General features: G+C 46.8%; 2 protein-coding genes across 2 annotated transcripts; one reads left to right on the forward strand and one right to left on the reverse strand.

Moving 5' to 3' along the window:
* The first annotated feature begins 7,251 nt into the window (after positions 1 to 7,251).
* On the forward strand, positions 7,252 to 8,837 carry LOC126521385 (uncharacterized). Its single transcript, XM_050170074.3, has 3 exons — positions 7,252 to 7,500; positions 7,809 to 8,051; positions 8,351 to 8,837. Exons 2-3 carry the CDS (start codon positions 7,815 to 7,817, stop codon positions 8,753 to 8,755), a joined length of 642 nt encoding a protein of 213 aa, XP_050026031.1. The 5' UTR covers positions 7,252 to 7,500; positions 7,809 to 7,814; the 3' UTR covers positions 8,756 to 8,837.
* A 2,916-nt stretch (positions 8,838 to 11,753) lies between these two features.
* Positions 11,754 to 16,943, reverse strand: Tcs1 (Threonyl-carbamoyl synthesis 1). Its single transcript, XM_050170073.3, has 5 exons — positions 16,728 to 16,943; positions 16,259 to 16,451; positions 15,784 to 16,018; positions 15,562 to 15,698; positions 11,754 to 11,918 (listed from the first exon to the last, which is right to left on the reverse strand). Exons 1-5 carry the CDS (start codon positions 16,849 to 16,851, stop codon positions 11,864 to 11,866), a joined length of 744 nt encoding a protein of 247 aa, XP_050026030.1. The 5' UTR covers positions 16,852 to 16,943; the 3' UTR covers positions 11,754 to 11,863.
* Positions 16,944 to 17,094: the final 151 nt, after the last annotated feature.

Here is a 17,094-nt window from a genome sequence, read left to right on the forward strand (position 1 = left end):
AAACAGTGTTTTATTCTTTTTTTTTACTATTTTCTTTTTTTCCATCGAAATAATCGAAGCAACTAAGGATGCTCTAATAACGCAGATTGCGAATAGAATATCAGTGTTTACTAAGAAAAGGAAATTCGAATATCGAACCGAAAGCCGATTACCTGTCCTCTTATATTCTACCACTATAAAAATAAACGTGCAAGGGGAAAGGTGGCAGAAGTAAAACTTATACTAACTTATACGCGCAAGGGAAATATATTTGGAAATCCGCGAACAGGGCAGCTTGTAAATAATGAGCATTCTCAGTTAAACGGTTGTTTGTTTGATGGGGTTTAACGTCCTTAAGCAACCCACAATCTACGAGAGGCGCCGTATTGAAAAAGACCACGGGTCATCTTTAACAACTCGGGGTTCTTTAGCGCGCATTCAACGCAGGGTACACGAGCGCTTTTGCCTTCCGTCCCCATCGCAATGCGGCCGCCGTGGCCGGGAATTCGAACCTGCGACCTCGTGCTCAGTAGGAGAACGCCGTGGCCGCTGAGCCATCGCGGCATTTCTTTCTTTATTGCATGAAAATGTCAAAAACGTGGGGCGAACACGTTACACACACGCACAAAAAACACACACTACAGCGATAATTAGGAATCCAGTGAAAGTTCAAAATTCGGGTGGGTGATGGTTGTCTATTATACAGCGGTCATCTGATCCCACCGATGGACCATGTGTACAGATCCTTTTCCCTAACATGCAGGACGAGATTATCGCAGTAATCTTGAATCCCTGTGCGTGAAGAAATTCGGAAATAAGGAAGACAGACATCGCAGTAATCCTGGATATATGCGGCCGTAAGCTGCATATTCGAAGAAATGGAGTAATGAACCGCCTAAATCGGTCATACTTCGATTGGAAACAGAAGTGCGCGGTTCGTATTTGAGACATTTTGACTGAACTTACGCTCGCCCACAGAAAGAAGTGAATGTTGACAAAGTAGCCGCGGCATTGCGTTGTTGAGGAGTGCTAATCCTGACCGAATGTTGTGATAAACACCGGTCTCGTGCACGAATGAGTACAGCAAACACGTACCCGCTACGATGTTAGCACATGCCCTTGCCGCTCAAGCGAGCGTGTATCGGGCAGGAGGGCGGCACGCCGAGCTGGAGAGCGTCTGATATCACGTGTCTGACTGATAACGACGCGCGTGTGCTTTTCATGGCCCGTGCGGGCAGCCGCGAGGCGCGTACGCTATTGGAACGCTGCTCTCTGACTGGAATGGATGAACAGATAGACTATTTTCAAAACAGACGGGCAATGGACGTATGTAATGGGCCTCGTATATACTACGTTCGGAGAAGGATTGGTTGGAAAAGCGGTTCCACCGGCATGTGCACAATCGCCTGGCACGCCTGCTTCCATTCGGGCGAACTCCAGGGAACGGAGAGCCCTCAATGTTTGTGGCACAGAGGGTAAGCGGAAGAAAGCAATAACGAACAGGAAAGAAACGTCACCTCTCGACTAATGTATGCGCGCGTTTCTCGGGAAATAAATTTTGTCACCAGTTGACGCTCTTTCTGCCCGTGTCCCTTCCTTATTCTGGTAACCTTTCGCGCCACAGAAATTGAGAGCTATGCACCAACCATGCAGCCCGGGATCGTACTTTTGCTCAACGGAGATCTCCTTATCGGTTGACATCGGCCTGACTCTTTGCGGCGACAGAACTGTTGTGGCGTTGTGGTGCTGTGTAAAAAAGAGGTCGCGGGTTCGGTTCCCGCACCCCAGTGACCACGTTCTCATCAAGGAGCAACGCAAGAACTGCCGTGCACTGATCTTTAGACGCCCGGTGAAGAGGCTGAGCTGCGAGGTCAACACGAATCCGCAGCTTTCCACCTCTCTGTTGCAATACCGCCAGCACGTTGCATCACACATATGTTGCCACCACAACTGGGAGGCGATACCCGATGAAATTAAGAGCTCGCATTGGGAACGCACCAAAAAGCTCGAGACAGTATATATGCGCGGTCCGACCTATAGCTGACTCACTGACGTGCGCAGTAACTGGTAAAACATGCGCGTGATTCGTCACAAGGCATGCAGTGAGACAACCCGTGCGATAACTGTGATGAGGCACAGACACGTAAACAGTTGCGTCACATGCTGAAACAGCGTGATAAATCGAGCGCTTGCCAAACTCGGGTCAGAGTGCGGGCACTCAAGACATTGCAGCAATATAGTTATCGCCTCGACGGTGGCCTTGATAGTGATCAGCGATTGTGTTGGCATACACGCTGTCGGCTAGCTTCCCTGTAATGACGTCGTACGGGGTCATTGTGTGCCGCGAGACCAAGACATTTTTCTAGCGTAAAGGTTGAAATGTTCATGAAGTGGAACCACCATATAGAAAGAAAGAAAAAAAAGACGACGAACTATGATGTCAGCATGCGTCGGTATATCGATAGACTTGACGATCGAGCTAGTTGCCGAACAGCTTGAATATATTGCGCGGCAAGGACTTTTAAGAGGGCAACCCACCGAGTAAAGAAACAGTATACGTGCAAGCGCTTGTGCTGTTTCTTTGCGAGTTTTCTTTGTCCCCGTCGCGCAACAATTTTTCAAGTTGGGTAAGTACGCTCAAACCCGATTTTAATAGCGAAGGCCATGTATTGTCTAGATTTGTTATTATTTTCTTGTTTCAGGTACGTTCTTCTGAGATGGTTAGCTTTTCGGCTTATATATCTTTCCAATGGTAATTATACGCCGGTGAAAACCGTTTTGTTTTAGGTTGGTTCAAATGATTAGCTGCGCGCACAACCAAAGAATTTTTGGTCCATCCTCCATTGGTTATGTGTCGTGTTTTGATCATCATCATCATCATCATTATCATCATCATCATCACATGCATATTGTAATAGCGGACTGGGAGAGGTGGGCCGTGCTCAGAGCCGTTAAGGAGCTGCGTGCCCTTGCCCAAAGCCAAGAATGAGTCGGTGCGATCTTAAAACGGTTTGGAAATTGAACCGTTCGCTTGTACTCGCGTGATTCGTCACAATCTTAGTTTCGACAGCGAACGCGCTGTTATTTACCTCAATGAATATTTACGGGAATCACATAGGGGAGGGGAGGCAACGCATAATCAGACAATACACCAAATAATATTCCCAGGTTACAAGACGTACAAGAAGAGAAAAGTACTTATTATGATAGAAAAGCTGAGAGATTGGCCTGATTCAATGTTCTGACCTGCTACTCGGCGTTGGGGAAAGGGGAAGGGTGTAGACAAAAAGAATAGAGAAGACGTTGATTATGAGGATGAAGATGGTGGTTAAAATTTTGCACGCTCCAAGACTCTTCAAAAGAGTAACAAGAAGGTCAATACAAACTACAGTACTGGCACACAATTATTGGTGAACACTTTAAATAAAAGAAGAAAAAAAAAAGAACAAGAAGGTAACAAGGAAACATTTGGCAACATAAATAGCGCACTTGCAAATATGAGACGGATAAATGGTGGCTATAGCAGCACACGTCAAAAAGAAGGCACGCAAAAACGAAGACGTACAAAAAAAAAAAAAACAATTTAGCGGATAGAACGCTGGAAGGTGTTTAAACACATGATAATGTAAAGAAAAAAAAAAGACAGTCGAAGAAATATAAAGAAATCGAAGAACAACGACTATAAAATTCCCATTTGTGACCGGCTAGAAAAAAGAAATGCGTCGGTGACCAAACACGCGAGGGCAAGCGAACGGTTCGCTTTCCGAACCATCATGAGATCGCACCCCAGAATGGCCCTGTCGAAATCCGCTGATCCAGTCATTGGACGAATGCATGCCTCGTAATACGACACTGGCGACGTCCCCATGTGGCAGTCGCGCTGCTGAGCGCAGCGCTGGTATATACTCCCCAAAACTATGGACCGCGGTCGGCCGCGTGGCCAGACCGCAAGCCCTAGGGCGGCTTGCACTAACACTGAATAACGAAAATAATAGCGAATTTAAGAACGCGTTGTTAAATGTTCCATAGACAACTACTAGCCCGCACTTGAACGAGTTCATAAATTCGGTATTATTTTCGTTATTAAATGTTCGTGCAAGCCGCCCCTGGTCCGCGCATGCTGATGAAGGGCCGGGTTCCTGCGACAGAATTGTCATCGTTGTTGTTACCTTTAATTAACCTAAACATGATACGTCAATCAGCGCTCTGTGTCGTTGTTTTATTTCTTCTTCGTGTAACGTGGAACGGAGGCCCTTGCTGTTCTTGTTATTTTAATGGCATCACACTAAAAAATGTCTTGTTACCTGCATGTACAGTGTTTTCGAATTGCAAACAGTCAGTATATGCGAGTCATGGGAAGAGTTTTTACTCATATAGAAACGGACACAACGTCCGTAGGGACACGCGCAAAATGTTTACGTAGTAATCGGTATCAAATCAGTGTCGTTGTTTATGCATGATAGTTCCCATGGAATAATAAAAACAGAAATAAAAAAGCCGGCATTCTGTGTTTGTTCGCAGTTAGTAACGGCGATATAGCTGTGAGGATATATACGAGTGGGGAACAGCTACGTCCTTGTCTTGTTATGATGTCCAGATATGACAGTTATGTCGCATGTAATATATATATATATATATCAAAAGAATTCTGTTCTTGCGTTGCGGGAATTTGTTCTTTTTTAATACTACGATACCCTCGCGGAGCCTAAAATTTAAGTGCAATGAAACGAGGCTAATTAGCTGCGCTACGGACAGCAGCATTGCTCGTGACTAATAAAGAATTAGTAAGCGTCGATTCGGCCAACGTATGCGGTTGTAATTTACGCGCTGCGAACTTCGCACGATTTTAAGTTATAATCACAAAAGTCATTGCACTGCTGACAGAAGACAGGGCGCAATCTTTCAGTGGCATCGTTGGTGACACGCTTGCCGATGACGCTGCCCGATGTGTCCACTAAGGAGCGCGCCGACACACCTTATACCACTATCGATAGTGGACACTGCAAGAGAGCTTGACCATCCTGCGGATCACTTTGCGTTGAGTCATTGGAATACTCCACAGAATTCGAATTGCCACTTAAACAGACTCGATTCGTCCTTACATTTGACCAACAAATCTCTCACGGTCTACATAGCGCAACACGGTTGTGTCGGCTGCATGTCGGTGTATAGCCTTCATTAGTTCATAGAGATATGACCTTGGAATGATTGACTCACTTGTGTGCGCCCAGCGCAGATGTGAAGAGAGGGAAAGAGAAAGCTCTTTATTGAGAAAGCACAGTGATTAGCCAGCGTATTGGTACTCAGCGTATGGTACTCTGCAGGGAATGGGATTCTTGCGGCTTCGACGAACAACGCCATACTCTTCAGCAGGTTACAGACGATCCGCTTTTTACGGAAGAGAAGGCCCAGGAAGCACACAGCCTCACAGCTCGTCAGCTCAGAAAGCCACACGAGCTCTTCTACAATACCTGAAGGCGACAGACTGTATACGCATACTACACGCGATTGTCCTGAACTACTGTCTTATTCTCTGTCACTTTCTTTCACTCCCCCATCTCTTTTCCCTACGTGTAGGATCGCAAGCCGGACGAAGTCTGTATGACTAACCTCTCTGCCTTCTAAGTATCACGTTATCATATAGCCTATAGAGAGTATAAAAAACTCAGTGCACTTTTACTCTGTGAAGAAGGATGACCAGCGAAGCTGTGTTTGTGAGTCCCTTAATGACGAATTGGCACCTCCGCCACGGGTCAGCCCGGCATATGCGCACTATTTTCGGGATCGGCCCACGTATGGGGAGTGCTTAACGCCTGTGCCACCTCCGCCGCGAGTCGGCCCAGCATTGCACTATCTTCGGGATTCTTTTCTACACGCGGACACGATAGTGGAGACGGTAGCCCTTAACAGCTTCGCTGTAAAAAGAGATGCTTTTGGACGAAAAGTGGTTTTGGCACGTAAATCCCCATAATTTTTGGACGAGCAGTGAAGAGGTTTCCCTAGCGGCTGGCCTAGCACGTTACCTATATATACTCAATATGAAAGCAGTGACGTACGAAATTACGCTTGCACGCAAATCACCCACCGCTCTCGCTCAATTACCATACATATGCACAAACGTACGCTCGATCCCAAAGCCGATTACGATATAACGCCCAGGCCATTGTCCCGCATCAAAGTTTGACTATGATGTTATACGTCATTATAACTAACGCTATAAAATTAAGCGCTTTAGCAGCCGAACGCATGTTGTGTTGACAACCGTTGGTTATTGTTGTAGAGCTTCTTAACCTTAAAGGTGCTAAAAGAGGTGGAACGGCCAAACCTTCTGCTTGGAAAGATATCTTGAAGCGAAAGCTTGAGCACACGTAAAAAAGTGAGGCAACAGAAAACAGCCAGGCCATCGCTTCACTCACAACTAAGCTTTTTATTTGACACACAGACAATAGAAGTCTTGCAACAATCTTGCAAGCACCCCAAGGAAGGGGGCGGCGGCCCTCTCGGACCCGCGGAAGTAGCGAGGAACCAAGACCTCGAGGAGCACAATGCACGAGACTGACGTAGTGGCCGGGTCGCGGTAAAAGCTTGTCCTCCCTGCGTGGAGGGAGCCTAACCGACTCTAAACGCATTCACTAAAGTTGTTCTCTCTCTCACACACACACAAATTTAACCGCATTAACGCATTCCACCGCTCTGTGTAGCCACATCGAATGAATATACGCGTGTGCGCGCATTTGCGAGCACAGGCCCAGGAATTATGCGGTACAGAACGGATATAGTGGATGCGAATGTCACCTATAGGCGTTATTATGGAAGCACACAATTGTCACAACACCATACCTGGAATAAATTAATTGGCAACTGCCAAAGCAGGTATAGATGAAATTAGAAAGAAAGAGAGGAATGCGTTAGTAAATGCATCTCTCCTCGTGATGACCCATGTGAGACCGAAGCGGACTTTCATTCCACATGAAAGTTTTTCGGTGGGCGGCTGAAAGGTGCGAATCTCAGACAGCCAAGCAGATCAAGGTAAACTTCACATATGTCAGTGTTTCAACGCTGCGCATCATTCTTTTTTTTTTTTTTTCAGCGCACACCGAAAATTACCGCGCCACGTAAATTCTTGTTGCGAGTACATCTAATTCTGTCTCTTAGGCATGCAGTCGCGAGCCATGTTGGTTGGCCCAATTACAATGGTCGCTTCGGGTCAAGTTGACTGTGTCATTCCGTGCCGATAGGCGTGCCCGATAGTGCGGCACCGGCGTCCCTCGCCGCCGTCACGATAGCGGCCGGCCGCCGGTCGGGGGCGGTGCTGCAGTAAGCGGACGGACGCATGTGCAAAACAGTGGCGCTCAGCCGGCCGCAGCAGAGCCTATAAAACAACCCCGCCCTCTCCACGGAGCTGTCAGAGCGCTTGTGAACTGCGGCTCGCATCCACGAAAGAACACTTCCGCGACATCCCAGGCCGTACTGCTTCCTGCAGCCGCTGTTTCTTACAAGTGGGATACGCACAGACGAAAGGTGAGCGAAACGTGTTTATTCGCTTCTTGACGAATGTGTTTAGGGGAATTTCGTCGTTCTAAGGATCAAGTGAGAAAATCGGCAAGGCGTGTGACTTGCTGCCAAACAGCCTCCACTATAGCATTATCTCGCTAGGATTCCAAATAACTCGCGCTGAAAAACTTGTGTACACTTTCAGCGCTCGCTTAGCTTATTGTATGCTGAGTAACGTTATCATACGCGCCAGAGAAGGGCGTTTTTGTAGTGTACGTCTGCCATTTCCCGCGGCGCTCCTATCGTACTCTGCGTGACCATTGCTCTTACTCCAGGCAGCAATGGCGACGGAAGCTTCTACCGGGCCCGAGGCAGTCGTGGAGTCTCCTACGGTCACCGAACATCTCGTGGTATCCGAAGACAAGCCAGCGGCTGTGGAGCAGCACGCGTCCTCGGAAGCGAAAACTGAGGAGCCAGCTGCTAGTCCTGCAGAGTCTGTGCAGGACGCACCCGTTTCTGAGCCCACGAAGGACTCGGACTCTTCTGCTACGACTGAATCGCAGGAGGAAGACAAACAGGTTCGTTACCAGATTATCATGTTGTGCAGTGAAGTGTCGAGGCAGTTCCTTCTGGACCACATGGCGCCGCGTCATTTTCTTTTTCGGTCCTTTCCCCTTTGTCAAACCAAATCCGGCTACGTTTATTACCACGACCCTGTGTATGTCCATCGGACACTGCAGCTAGTTGGCGCAGGAAAGCGGCACACGCATTCCTCTTCGCGTGTTCCCAAGAGCCCCTAGATCCGAGAGCGCCATTCATTCTCATTCCACCGTGGTTGCTGCTTTAACGCGATTTCGCGTCGCGTTTGCCTTTCCAGAGCGACAAGCCGGAAAGTCAGCAGACACAACCCGCCGCGCCAGAACCTTCCAAGGCGGACGCTCCCGGCAGCGAACCCTCACCTGCTGTGAATACGGCACCTGCTGCTGAAGTGACGGCTCCCACCACGGGCCCCGCAGACACAAGCAAGTCCGAAGCCAAGGCTGAGGACGCGAAGGCGGACACCACCGTTGACCAGGTCGCCGACCAGCTGACGGGCCTTGCCGTGAAGGACGAGAGCGACCCGAAGAAGGCTGACGAGACCAAGCCAACAGAGTCCGATGACAAGCCCGCGTCTTCGGAGGCCGCCGCGGAAGGCGACGTCTCGTCAAAGGCGCCTGAAGCAGACAAGCCCGCCGCCGAAGGCGAAGAAAAGGGAAAGAAGCGGCGTTGCGTCATAGTTTAGTTTAATATAGGTTAGGTATTCACTATTTATATGAACATCCTTTTTACAAAGTGTTCTTTAATAAACCTTTTTACACTCCGCTTCCTGGCCTGCTCGCTTATCCAGCCACGTATTGCTTTTCACTGTGCGTGATTTTTTTTTTTTTTTTTTGCCGGCACAAGTTTAGTCTACGGTTAAAACACGTTGGCGGGCTAGTTGGTTAGAATCCATGGTAGTTGGTTAGTCCATGGTAGTCTACGGTCATTATAAATGGTTACCGACTTTAAAGATGGTGCCCAAGTGATTTGTCGCACCTGCTGTCCCTTAACCGCTTGTACACTGCTACGTTCCTGCTCCTTTACATTTTCGCTCGCGTGGTCTTTGTCCCTTTTCTATGCCAGCGGAAGCGTATTAACCTATCAATTCATTCCAGCCACCATCACATGCGTAAAGTTATAGGCTCGACATGTCCACACCTATATTTTTCTTTTAGACTACCGCGACGCCGATAGCGTGAAGAACGCCCAGCGACTTTGACCTGCAACACTTGGTTGAAATGTTTAGACACGCCGTCCACGACAGCAACAGGTCCTGCGCAGACGTACAAGTATCAACGTGACCTAATATACACATCCTGTCTCGTTTCCGTCACCGTACGTGATGCGCGTGCGCCAGATGCACTCGAGCTCTCCCTTCTATTTTCAGTGGGAGGCGTGCAAATGCATTTGTTACGTAGACTAATCTTGTTGCTCTCGTCTTGTCCATTGTTCTAGACGCAAGGAGGGGTGTATACCCCCTCTAGTTCGCTATCGTACACTGCCTGGATCGATAACCGATTCGGATGCCTTTAGCGAGGGCGACGTCTGCCGTAGGATGATAGCTAGGTGCCAACTGGCACGTAAGCTTGCAGACATTGGTCGCAACTTCCTCGGTCTCGTGTATATATGCGGAGGACGTCGTGATAAACGGGCTCGAATCGGTCAACTGCTGTCGTGTACGCAGATCACGCAATTTCCCGTATAGCGATGTCGAGAAAATTCTGTTTTTATATATACGTGCATTACTTGAGTGCTAAATGACTTGGAGGCACACATCGCATCGTGCATGGTTTACAGAACATCCCCCCCCCCCCCCCCCTGTTTTTCTTTCTGAGGGCTGGTGAGGGGGGTGTAGAGTGGATGAAAGTGATAACTCCCTAAAGACTGCGCGAAGGTGAGGCTTTCGGTATTCTCTTGAGGCCCATCTTTTCGCTTTCTATCTAAACACGCAGATGCCAGTCCAGCACGCTGAGTTCATTGTGAATAAGTGACCTTTCAAATCAGAAGCCAAACTACGCTGTAGGTTTGTGCCGGACAGCTCAGCGCCGACGAACAGGAATTGACACGCTCCGGAGACCGAGCGGCGGCCTGCACTTTTCTGCGGCAAACTGTACGTACAGCGAATCGACAAGCTTAACAGCTGAATATTAAGCCCGTGTACCCGACACCCGGTGCAGATGCTAAGTCCCGTTGCAAGCCTGTTATCTCTCTAGTTATCCCGTGCGTACATAAAATAGCAAGCAAAGCCACTTAGAGTGGCAAAGGCTCTCGAGGATAAAAACGACGAGGCTGGACATCTCGACGTTGTCTCGTGCACAGGGCTTACTTCGTCCCCTCGCGAATCGTAATACTCGCAGTTGAACAAACTGAGATACGCACGAGGTGTGTCTGCGACGATTGCCTCTAATTATTGCAGTATTTCAGCACATACACGTCGGGATACTGCTTCACCGAAACTTCGCGCGTGCGGTAGACCTTCGGGCATGCGCAGGAACGGCATCACGATGTGTGTGATCTACATATGACTTTTGCCAGCCTAAACCAGCAGTCGCAGCGTCCATGTTTGCGATAATCGCCAATAGGCTCCTTGGTTACTAAAATTTATTAACCTGAGCGCACATACTGAAATGGCGGAAGTCGGCCAGGCCTCAAAGTATTTTAAATATTGTACAGGCTCTCTGATAACAGCGCCAGTTTTGAGATAGTCGTCCAGAAAACCAGTCCAGAACTGCATCTCAAAAACTGGTACTAGTCTCGGGATTATACTTTGTGAATATGGCTCGAGCACCGACGGCGGCTTCTGGGCTTGAGATAGCGGGCACCTAACTGCAAGCTGCAGTTAGGTGCGGATGTTTAACAGTCTCGGAAGGGAACAGCAGTTTACGATAGGTAGCGAGGCACTGGAAGTGGTAAGGAAATACATCTACTTAGGACAGGTAGTGACTACTTATCCGGATCATGAGGGTGAAATAATCAGAAGAATAAGAATGGGCTGCGTTTGCCAGGCATTCGCAGATCATGAACAGCAGGTTGCCATTATCCTTCAAGAGAAAAGTGTATAACAGCTGTGTCTTAGCAGTACTCACGTACGGGGCAGAAACCTGGAGGCTTACGAAAAGGGTTCTACTTAAATTGAGGACGACGCAACGAGCTATGGAAAGAAGAATGATAGGTGTAACGTTAAGGGATAAGAAAAGAGCAGATTGGGTGAGGGAACAAACGCGCTTTAATGACATCTTAATTGAAATCAAGAAAAGGAAATGCGCATGGGCAGGACATGTAATGAGGAGGGAAGATAACCGATGGTCATTAAGGGTTACGGACTGGATTCCGAGGGAAGGGAAGCGTAGCAGGGGGCGACAGAAAGTTAGGTGGGCAGATGAGATTAGGAAGTTTAGAGGATCAACATGGCCACAATTAGTACAAGACCGGGGCAGTTGGAGAAGTATGGGAGAGGCCTTTGCCCTGCAGTGGGCGTAACCAGGCTGATGATGATGAACTGCAAGCGCGGCCCCGCAAAGTGCAAGGCCACGCACGTTGTTTTTCGCGAGTGGTGATGCCCGATTAGTGCCTTTTGGCCACAGCAGAGGGTTCGCGTGCTTTACACAACGGCGAATGGGTCTGTATACCTTTTCACCGGTTCTCATATACTCAAGAACAGTAAACAAGATAACGGCTACTGATAACAATATAAGTTGCTATTGAATTGATGACAAACTATTTTTATTTGGAGATGTCTTATGTACAGGTTATGAGGAACACTTGCGCATTCACTACCAGATGACTCAATAGTTGATGCATACTACAGGTGCTACACTTCTTTCAGGTGAGACTCCTGCAGCAGCCTTCTGCACAGGTGTGGCACACTGCAAAGAAAATAAATGATAGTTCAATTTAAACTGACGGTACGTACCAAAAACCCAGCTAAGCACTTTTGGAATCATTTCGAGCTTTACAATATACTCTCGAGCGTGCGCACATCTGATGTGAGTGCTACTTGAATCAACTGATTTGGATGTTTTTTTAAGAGGCCTGAAATGGGTTTCTATATGCTGAATAGTGAACAGGCGCAACATGCACGCAGCACGCATTCTTAAAATGTCCCGAATATCGCCAGACTGAACATTTCGGGAACCCTGCAATAAAGAAAACGTGCAATGAACCCAACGGAATTATTCTCCACCGCTTGAAGTGGCGCCTGCTGGCAGTTTCGTGACGGCTCAGTCCTCCCAGAGCCGATCGGTCGGGGAGCTTCGTTCAGCAAAACCTCTAAGTGAGGCATACATCTTTCGGCGTCTTCCTTTTAGTACCGGGAGTTAAGCATAAAAACTATAAAAATGCACCTTTTCCCTGGTTGACGGAGTTGCAAACCAAGCCTCGTAAACACCCTCGGCAAGCACACACGCGCAGTGCCTACTATTTTCTTGGAGTGGAAAGACACTTGTACATGCTGAGTACGTTTTGAACAAGTCATATTAAGAGGAGTCTAGTTCAGAGCCAACTACGACTTTCCTATTCAAGTACACGCGAAACGCAGAAATGCTCTAGCTAAACAAAGTGTAGGAAGCAGAATTTTGATTTTTGGCCTCACGGTTTTATTGTGACACCAGGACACTTAGGGCGAATTTTCGCCGTCGCCGTATAGGTTCCGTTGTAAAGTCCAAATGCGACAAGGTCGCGCTCCGCATGCTGTCGGTGCGAGGGAAAGCCAAGAGGGTTGGCGACTTGATGCCCATTATAATATATAAAGACGACAAATAAACGAAAACACACAAGAGATGAGAACGGGACAGGGCGCCACTCGCAACTGAGTGGCGCCCTGTCCCCTTCTTTTCTCTTGTGTGTGTCCGTTTATTTGGTGTCTTTATATTTCATAATGAACAGCTACGAACTAGCCCAACAAGAAGTTCTTTTAAGACTTGATGCCTGTCGTCATGCCACGCGCCCACTGTTCGCGGTCACGTGATCAAGCATGCGCAACGGGGGGGGGGGGGGGGAAATGAGCGGGCGTCTCCTCCTCTGGCCAAACCGTGGCTGCGCATGGCTGTACGCTCGCCCTATCTTGGAGGTAATCCGCGACGGGTGCAAATGAAAGGCGCTGGGCGATCAGACATGGCTGGTCGCTTTATGTGCGCAGTCTTCCCGCGCCTATAGTGTTGGCAGTCGCATAATCTCAAGTTTCGGAGACGCGTTAGAACGTGAAACACCATTAAGCGTTCGTTCCCAGAGGTGTTCGCAGTCATCTAGTGACATTGCTGAAGTTTTTAAGGACATGCGAATTGTGCGACCGCCTTTGAATGTTGTAGCTCGTAGTTTCGCGATACTGTGTGAATTTTCTGGTTTCCATTTTTTTCCTCTTCTTCTTCTTTGTCCTTTTATTCCCTTTACCCCCTTCCCAAGCACAGGGTAGCCAGCCAGTACTTACACTGGCTAACCTCCCTGTCTTTCCTCCCCTTTGTCTCCTCCTCTCCTAGTGACATCTCCTCGTGTTTGCTTGTGCGCACGTGACCCCATGTTTGTTAATTTAATTAGTAAGCGAATGTTTACTGCAATTTACACAACCGATACAAGTACGAACCTCCGTGTAGTCGTTTATGCTATCTAAGCTTCACATATCGCGGGAAACTAACTTTTCTTACAAGTACTGCGGAAAATCTAAGTTTAAAACAATTGAAGCACAAATAATACAAGTCCGCAACTATGCACTAAAACCCTATATCTCAGTGTTACAAAGTGCATTTGTGACAGCATCATAAGCATACAAATGCGATATCTGAATTTACAGCTTATTATTATTATTATATTATTATTATTACAACTCAGATTATTATTTACAGCTTAGTGGACACGGCGGCACGGCCGTGACACTGTTCGATTCTCGATAACGTCCACGTGACTTCCCCGATAATCTCCGCATTTTAAATATTAACGTCAGAAGTTTAGTCAACAAGTTTCCTGATTTCTTGTCATTAACTTTGTCCTACTTCCCCCATATATTTGGAGTCACGAAAACGTGGTTTCATAGTGAAATCTGCAATGCCCAAGTATCGCTACCAGGCTTTAATGTTATAAGAACTGATAGAACAGAGGGTAGAGGCAGCGGCGTTGCCTTATATTTACACTCTGACTTAAAATTTTCTGTGCTTGATGCTCCTTTTCAAGCTGAGTCGGTCTGGTGCAAAGTTTATTTTCCCTTTATTAATTACTTCTCTCCACCTTGCGGGTTTCCGCAGAACTACTACGTCAATCACTTACAGGTATGCTTATAAATAATCCACGCAAATTTCGGAGCTCTGTTCTGCCAAAAGAATCTACCACTGATATTTTTGAAATAAGTAATTCAGTTACAAGTGACACTTATATGATTGCAAATGCATTTAATAGTTACTTTAAATATGTTTTTATACTGGATAACTCTGTTGCTTCTCCTTATATAGAGCAGATGCATAGTTCTATTAACGACATTGTTGTTTCAAACCAGGGTGTGCTGAATTTGATTTTAAAACTGGATCTGAAAAAGAAAGGTAGCCCCGACAATATAAACAATGCATTTCTCTCTAGATACTTCATATGTACTAGTCAATATTTAACTGTTGTTTTTCAGAAATCTCTCTCGACGTCTGTTGTGCCTTTTGCCTGGAAAACGGCTAAAATTCTTCCACTATTCAAATCTGGGAATAGGCAGTTCTTACTAAACTAGAGACCCATCTCTATCACATGTCATTCTATTAAAATACTTCAACACACAATTTACAAACATATCGATTTTCTAAAGTCATAATGTTTTATCTGATGCTCAACAAGGTTTTCAGCGCAGATTTAGCGCCACAACCCAACTTCACGCATGATTTCACGCATGATATCCTCCAGGCCCTCGATGCAAGTGATCAAATTGACGCTATATTTATTGAAGTTTGTTCTCTATTCCTAATTCAGACTTTGCCAGGCTCACACTTTATGAGGCACAAGATGTGTCATGTTACATCACAGCCAACATTACGCTATTACTATGTTTTCTTTGGTGTAAGCTTTTAAAAATGTAATTAAACTTAATTTGTCAAATTCAAGCAAGATGCACGAGTATGTGCTGCCCCAGAAAATTCGATAACATATGCGAGGAAATGCACACCACAGATAAGACATGCGAGCAGGAAGACAGCGGTAAGTGAAGGGCATAAAAAAGTGAAAAAAAAAGAAGGAAAACGGCACTGATCTATGCTTTCTTCATAACCTGTCTTTTGCACTGCTGAAGTCATGAACCAACCAGTCCAGATGGTAGTATGTTATAACAAATGGCTTGCTAAGTATGCATGTGTGCTTGCAAATAATGTACAAGCAAATAAAGAGGGCAGACTCATACCCTTCAGTACAACACAGCATGGCTGATGGTACATATTATGCTACTCGACAACTGTACTACAATGTTCAAGCAGACAGATGCAAAATATTTCTTAGTACGATTTTGGCAGAGGAGCTTAGCGCTTTCTGAAAACGTAGTGTTAAGCTTACCAGCCCTCTCGCAGAATCCTGAAACAGCCTGGCAATGAGAAGTCAATAACTGTGGACCCTTCCCTGTGGAAACCAGACACTGACAAGTCACCTCCATCGAACACAGCATCCAGGAATGGCCATAGGCTCTGGAATTCCTGTGGGCAGGTCAAGATGACGCATATATATGAATGCGTCAAACATTGACAAGCTAAAATGACAAAAAGGCTTGCGGTTCTTCACCTGTATGGTAAGAGTGCTCATCTCTGAGCTCACATTGGCACTTGTGAGTGCCAGTGGTCCACCACAGAGTTTTGTCGTCTGCCTGATAAAATTGCTGTCTGGAACTCGGACGCCGACGAGGTTTGTGAATGGATTCAGAGCTGGATTCAGGCGCGGCGTCCGGCAGAACACCGCTGTTACTGGTCCCGGGAAAAGCTGGTGCAGTAGGTTCTCAGGGATAGAAACTTCAGCCCACCTGGAACAGGCATGACGTAGTAAGTTCGTATATATCTAGACGATTAAGCGAAAACTCCTGAAATTGACAGAAACCTGCCAGTGCGCCAAATCTATCCATTGTTTGACCTGGCTGAAAAGTGCATAAGGCATACCATGTGCAATCTCGCGCGCAATACAATAATCAAGTGTACTCCACGCTAAACATAAAGTGAACCTGTGACATTACGATTGCTTTCACCGGAACAGCACAGCCACTTACTGCGATATGTCAGCAACGTCGTGCACGCAGATTGCGACAGGTTTTCCGGCATCTCTTCTTTTCAACTGGAATAGCCGCGCAACAGATTCTGAATGTTGCGCGAGTGCCGCAACGCCGTAGATCGTGTCTGTGGGCACTGCGATCACTCCACCCGCCTTCAATATAGATGCTGCTTCTTTGGCTGCATCAAGTCCTACAAAACCATAGACAAAAACCAAACAGTGACTAGCCAGGTAGTGTAGCGCACGAATGGTCTAGTCACCCTCTGGCACTGTACCACCGGAACGGGGCCACATAAACTAAGCCGCAAACAAATCCGAAAATGACATAGTTCCTCCAGCATTAATAGGCACATAGGAAATAGGAAGACTCATCACGTACGCAAACGCCGAGCACAGATCTGTCGGTCGCTGAGCGACTGACGTTACACGATTGCATCAGCTGCGAGCGCAGTATGAATGACACGTACCGCGGTTTAGAGGAGAGGCGACTGGTATAACCTTCGGTGTGCTGGACATTGTATCGCGTTCGTGTTTCCTGACTATAGCGGAACACAATCCTTGGAAGCGTGTCTTTGTTACACTGACGCGCATAATGCAGTTACAAGGAAAGCCAAACGACACATGACACGGCCGCAGCGGCGAAAACGTAAAAGCTGGGCAGCGCCATGTTTAAAGATCTGAGTTGCGGTAAAAGGCGAAGCAATATAAATATTTTGATTATATAACTTATAAACAAAAATCCTTATTTTATTTAAGATGTTTTGAATAATAAATTAGAAAATATTGCCTAGTTTAATATTTTATTTAAAACGGTTGGCTTACGTTTCTTGAGTT

Source organism: Dermacentor andersoni, chromosome 6 (genome assembly GCF_023375885.2).
Source record: "Dermacentor andersoni chromosome 6, qqDerAnde1_hic_scaffold, whole genome shotgun sequence".
NCBI classification, from domain to species: domain Eukaryota; kingdom Metazoa; phylum Arthropoda; class Arachnida; order Ixodida; family Ixodidae; genus Dermacentor; species Dermacentor andersoni.